Below are 6,289 nucleotides of genomic sequence, written 5' to 3' on the forward strand. Positions count from 1 at the left end.
CACACTCTCGCTCACTCACACACACTCTCGCTCACTCACACACACTCTCGCTCACTCACACACACTCTCGCTCACTCACACACACTCTCGCTCACTCACACACACTCTCGCTCACTCACACACACTCTCGCTCACTCACACACACTCTCGCTCACTCACACACACTCTCGCTCACTCACACACACTCTCGCTCACTCACACACACTCTCGCTCACTCACACACACTCTCGCTCACTCACACACACTCTCGCTCACTCACACACACTCTCGCTCACTCACACACACTCTCGCTCACTCACACACACTCTCGCTCACTCACACACACTCTCGCTCACTCACACACACTCTCGCTCACTCACACACACTCTCGCTCACTCACACACACTCTCGCTCACTCACACACACTCTCGCTCACTCACACACACTCTCTCTCACTCACACACACACTCTCTCTCTCACTCACACACACTCTCTCTCTCACTCACACACACTCTCTCTCTCACTCACACACACTCTCTCTCTCACTCACACACACACTCTCACTCAAAGAACTCGACAGTGCCTTGTACCACCTCGGCACGTCCCAAATTGTTTTACAGCCAATGAAGCACTTTCTGAAGTACAGTCCCTGTTGTAATGTGGGAAACGCAGCAGCCAATTGGCGCACAGCAAGCTCCCACACACAGCAATGACCAGATCATTTGTTGATTGAGGGATAAATATTAGCCCAGGACACCAGGGAGAACACCATTGCTCATCTTCCAATAGTGGCCATGTGATCTTTTACGCTAACCTGAGGGGGCAGATGGGCGTCTCATCTGAAAGACAGTCCCTCAGTCATCATCATCGGCAGTCCCTCAGAATTGAGGAGGACTTGCTTCCACTCTAAAAATTAGTCCTTAGGTGGTTGAACAGTCCAATACAAGAACCACAGTCCCTGTCACAGGTCCCTCTCTCAGTACTGACCCTCCGACAGTGCGGCGCTCCCTCAGTACTGCCCCTCCGACAGTGCAGCACTCCCTCAGTACTGCCCCTCCGACAGTGCAGCACTCCCTCAGTACTGACCCTCCGACAGTGCGGCGCTCCCTCAGTACTGCCCCTCCGACAGTGCAGCACTCCCTCAGTACTGCCCCTCCGACAGTGCAGCACTCCCTCAGTACTGACCCTCCGACAGTGCGGCGCTCCCTCAGTACTGCCCCTCCGACAGTGCGGCGCTCCCTCAGTACTGCCCCTCCGACAGTGCGGCGCTCCCTCAGTACTGCCCCTCCGACAGTGCGGCACTCCCTCAGCACTGCCCCTCCGACACTGCGGTGGAGTGTCAGCCTGGATTTTGTGCTCAAGTATTTGGAGTGGGTCTCAAACCCCTGATCTTCTGACTTGAAAGAGAGAACGCTCCCCACTGAGCCAGGGCTGAGAAATGAGGAAACTGACCAGAATCAGCGGTGGAAGCTGAAACTAAACTGCTCTGAAAAGGGAAATATTTGTGGGGAAAACATGAGAGGATATGGTGAAAGAACAAGGAATGGGATCAAAAGGGGGTTGTAGCTCTTTCAGAGAGCCGGCACAGGCATGATGGGCCGAACAGCCTCCTTCTGTGCTGTTACACGTCACCTTGAATCTGACACAAAGTACATGTCTGGGCACATCCTGCGTGGATCAACTGACCGACCGAGACCAGTAAGTGATTCAGCTTCCAACACATTACTTTTTCACCCGGGGTATTTTCGCTTGGATTACTGATTCTCAAGTTATTTTGAGTTAAGAGTTAAAAGAAGCGGTTGTAAACGTCAGAAATTCTACTTCACTATAAAGTAGGGTGGTTAAACTCTGAGCTCCTGTTCCATCGCATCTGCACCTTCCCTTTCTGTCACTCTTACCCCCAAACTCCTCCCACCCCCCTCACCCCATTCCCTTTCACACAGCTCGTGTCGCTCCCCCCTCCCAATTTTTTGCCGAAGTATTATTGCCCCTTTCTCTCTCATTCCCTCCTTCCCCAACCCCCTCCCCAATCAATTCACCCCATCTCTTCTTACCCCAACGTCTCACCCATTCCCAGCACGAGCCCTTGGTTTCCCAATGCACTCTGTGCCAGTGCTAAACCAAACACAAATCCCTTAACCCCAACATAGTCTTTCTCTCCCCGCCTCTCATCATTCAAGCACCTTTCGCGCCGAGGATTGGACCATCTCTTCACTCCCTCCCCGATGCCAGCTTCATACCCAATCTCCTCACCAACACGTTTCCCCCTCCTTCTCCCCATGTTCCCGTCTTTCACAGCTCCTTCCCCCCGCCCTCTGTATCCCAGCCACCAATATGGGGAGGTGGGGAGGCAAAAGAGAGATTAGGAAAAGACCATAAATACCTGACATTTAAAAAGGATGGGGAGGCGATACTGGGTCAACAGGGGTTGGAGGTTGACTCTGACGTGGGGAGGGGGTCTGCACCCTATGTCTGAGCCGTCCATCTCCCCGTCCGCACTCTGTATCTCCCCCTCACTTTCCCAGTTATATATATATATATATATATGGGGGATGGGGGCAGGATCTTGGTCTGAGAGACAGTGGCCAGGCTCAGACACCAAAGCCCAGCCCTCCCCCTCCACCCCTGCAATCCCCCTTTGTCCTCTCCCCTCCTAACCCCCCCACCCTTGACCTCTCCCCTCCTAACCCCCCCCACCCTTGACCTCTCCCCTCCTAACCCCCCCCACCATTGACCTCTCCCCTCCTAACCCCCCTCCCACCCTTGACCTCTCCCCTCCGAACCCCCCTCCCACCCTTGACCTCTCCCCTCCGAACCCCCCCACCCTTGACCTCTCCCCTCCTAACCCCCCCCACCCTTGACCTCTCCCCTCCTAACCCCCCACCCTTGACCTCTCCCCTCCTAACCCCCCCACCATTAACCTCTCCACCTCCCTACCCCCCTACACTTGACCTCTCCCCCCCCACCCCTGACCTCTCCCGCTCACCGGGCTCGGGCCGCTCCTCTCCCCTCCTCCTGCGGCCGGGCGGCGGCGGCGGTTTCCTGCGGCGGCCGCGGGTGTGGGCGCGACGGCAGAGCGGGCAGGAGAGGCCGAGGCCCAGGCCGGCCTCGGGCACGGCGCGGCTCAGGCAGCCGCCGCAGCGGGGGTGTGTGGCGGGCCCGGCGGGCGGGGACAGGCCGCGCTCCCCGGCCTGGGGCTGCTTCAGTCCCCGGGCTCCCCGGGCCCGCTCCCGCTCCCCGCTCAGCGCCGCCATCTTGTCAATCCGCGGGAGCGCGCCGGGGAGGCGGGAGCGCGCGTTGATCCAGGGGGCGCGCCCGGCGCACTGCACTGAGGCAATCCCCTCCACCCTCACTCACTCACTCCTCACTCACTCTAACCCCCTCCACCCTCACTCTAATCCCCTCCACCCTCACTCACTCACTCCTCACTCACTCTAACCCCCTCCACCCTCACTCTAAACCCCTCCACCCTCACTCACTCACTCCTCACTCACTCTAACCCCCTCCACCCTCACTCACTCACTCCTCACTCACTCTAACCCCCTCCACCCTCACTCACTCACTCTAACCCCCTCCACCCTCACTCACTCTAACCCCCTCCACCCTCACTCACTCTAACCTCATCCACTCACTCACTCTAACCCCCTCCACCCTCACTCACTCTAACCCCCTCCACCCTCACTCACTCTAACCCCCTCCACCCTCACTCACTCTAACCTCATCCACTCACTCACTCTAACCCCCTCCACCCTCACTCACTCTAACCTCATCCACTCACTCACTCTAACCCCCTCCACCCTCACTCACTCTAACCCCCTCCACCCTCACTCACTCACTCCTCACTCACTCTAATCCCCTCCACCCTCACTCACTCACTCCTCACTCACTCTAACCCCCTCCACCCTCACTCACTCCTCACTCACTCTAATCCCCTCCACCCTCACTCACTCTAATCCCCTCCACCCTCACTCACTCTAATCCCCTCCACCCTCACTCACTCTAACCCGCTCCACCCTCACTCACTCACTCTAACCCCCTCCACCCTCACTCACTCAAACCCCCTCCACCCTCACTCACTCTAACCCCCTCCACCCTCACTCACTCTAACCCCCTCCACCCTCACTCACTCAAACCCCCTCCACCCTCACTCACTCACTCTAACCCCCTCCACCCTCACTCACTCACTCTAACCCCCTCCACCCTCACTCACTCACACCCCCTCCACCCTCACTCACTCCTCACTCACTCTAACCCCCTCCACCCTCACTCACTCTAACCCCCTCCACCCTCACTCACTCACACCCCCTCCACCCTCACTCACTCACTCTAACCCCCTCCACCCTCACTCACTCTAACCCCCTCCACCCTCACTCACTCTAACCCCCTCCACACTCACTCACTCCTCACTCACTCTAACCCCCTCCACCCTCACTCACTCACTCTAACCCCCTCCACCCTCACTCACTCTAACCCCCTCCACCCTCACTCACTCTAACCCCCTCCACCCTCACTCACTCACACCCCCTCCACCCTCACTCACTCACACCCCCTCCACCCTCACTCACTCACACCCCTCCACCCTCACTCACTCACACCCCCTCCACCCTCACTCACACCCCCTCCACCCTCACTCACTCACACCCCCTCCACCCTCACTCACTCTAACCCCCTCCACCCTCACTCACTCTAACCCCCTCCACCCTCACTCACTCACACCCCCCCACCCTCACTCACTCACTCTAACCCCCTCCACCCTCACTCACTCACTCTAACCCCCTCCACCCTCACTCACTCCTCACTCTAACCCCCTCCACCCTCACTCACTCTAACCCCCTCCACCCTCACTCACTATAACCCCCTCCACCCTCCTCCACCCTCCCACTCACTCTAACCCCCCTCCACCCTCACTCACTCACTCCACCCCCACCTACCCTCCCTCACCTCACTCACCCCTCCACCCTCACTCACTCACACCCCCTCCACCCTCACTCACTAACCCCCTCCACCCTCACTCACTCTAACCCCCTCTACCCTCACTCACTCACTCCAACCCCCTCCACCCTCACTCACTCACACCCCTCCACCCTCACTCACTCAACCCCCTCCACCCTCACTCACTCTCACCCCCTCCACCCTCACTCACTCTAACCCCCTCCACCCTCACTCACTCACACCCCCTCCACCCTCACTCACTCATAACCCCCTCCACCCTCACTCACTCACACCCCCTCCACCCTCACTCACTCACACCCCCTCCACCCTCACTCACTCGCTCTAACCCCCTCCACCCTCACTCACCCTCCTCACTCACTCTAACCCCCTCCACCCTCACTCACTCTAACCCCTCCACCCTCACTCTAACCCTCTCCACCCTCACTCTACCCCTCCACCCTCACTCTAACCCCCTCCACCCTCACTCACTCTAACCCCCTCCACCCTCACTCACTCTAACCCCCTCCACCCTCACTCACTCTAACCCCCTCCACCCTCACTCACTCTAACCCCCTCCACCCTCACTCACTCTAACCCCCTCCACCCTCACTCACTCTAACCCCCTCCACCCTCACTCACTCTAACCCCCTCCACCACTCACTCTCACCCCCTCCACCCTCACTCACTCTAACCCCCTTCACCCTCACTCACTCTAACCCCCTTCACCCTCACTCACTCTAACCCCCTCCACCCTCACTCACTCTAACCCCCTCCACCCTCACTCACTCTAACTCCCTCCACCCTCACTCACTCTAACCCCCTCCACCCTCACTCACTCCTCACTCACTCTAACCCCCTCCACCCTCACTCACCCTCACTCACTCTAACCCCCTCCACCCTCACTCACTCTAACCCCTCCACCCTCACTCACTCTAACCCCCTCCACCCTCACTCACTCTAACCCCCTCCACCCTCACTCACTCTAACCCCCTCCACCCTCACTCACTCACTCTAACCCCCTCCACCCTCACTCACTCTAACCCCCTCCACCCTCACTCACTCTAACCCCCTCCACCCTCACTCACTCTAACCCCCTCCACCCTCACTCACTCTAACCCCCTCCACCCTCACTCAAACCCCCTCCACCCTCACTCACTCACTCTAACCCCCTCCACCCTCACTCACTCTAACCCCCTCCACCCTCACTCACTCTAACCCCTTCCACCCTCACTCACTCTAACCCCCTCCAACCTCACTCACTCCTCATCCACTCTAACCCCCTCCACCCTCACTCACTCACCATCCACTCTAACCCCCTCCACCCTCACTCACTCACTCTAACCCCCTCCACCCTCACTCACTCTAACCCCCTCCACCC

The 6,289-nt window shown here is 58.5% G+C and overlaps 1 protein-coding gene across 1 annotated transcript in view; it reads right to left on the reverse strand.

The window, feature by feature from the left end:
* The window catches only part of rnf169 (ring finger protein 169), a 32,599-nt gene extending 29,364 nt beyond the window's left edge, over positions 1-3,235 (reverse strand). The window contains 1 exon segment of the mRNA XM_070891674.1: positions 2,966-3,235. Coding sequence (XP_070747775.1) covers positions 2,966-3,233 — 268 coding nt within the window. The 5' untranslated portion in view covers positions 3,234-3,235.
* Between the last annotated feature and the right edge of the window lie 3,054 nt (positions 3,236-6,289).

The sequence above is a fragment of the Pristiophorus japonicus genome, chromosome 10, assembly GCF_044704955.1.
Source record: "Pristiophorus japonicus isolate sPriJap1 chromosome 10, sPriJap1.hap1, whole genome shotgun sequence".
Taxonomy (NCBI): domain Eukaryota; kingdom Metazoa; phylum Chordata; class Chondrichthyes; family Pristiophoridae; genus Pristiophorus; species Pristiophorus japonicus.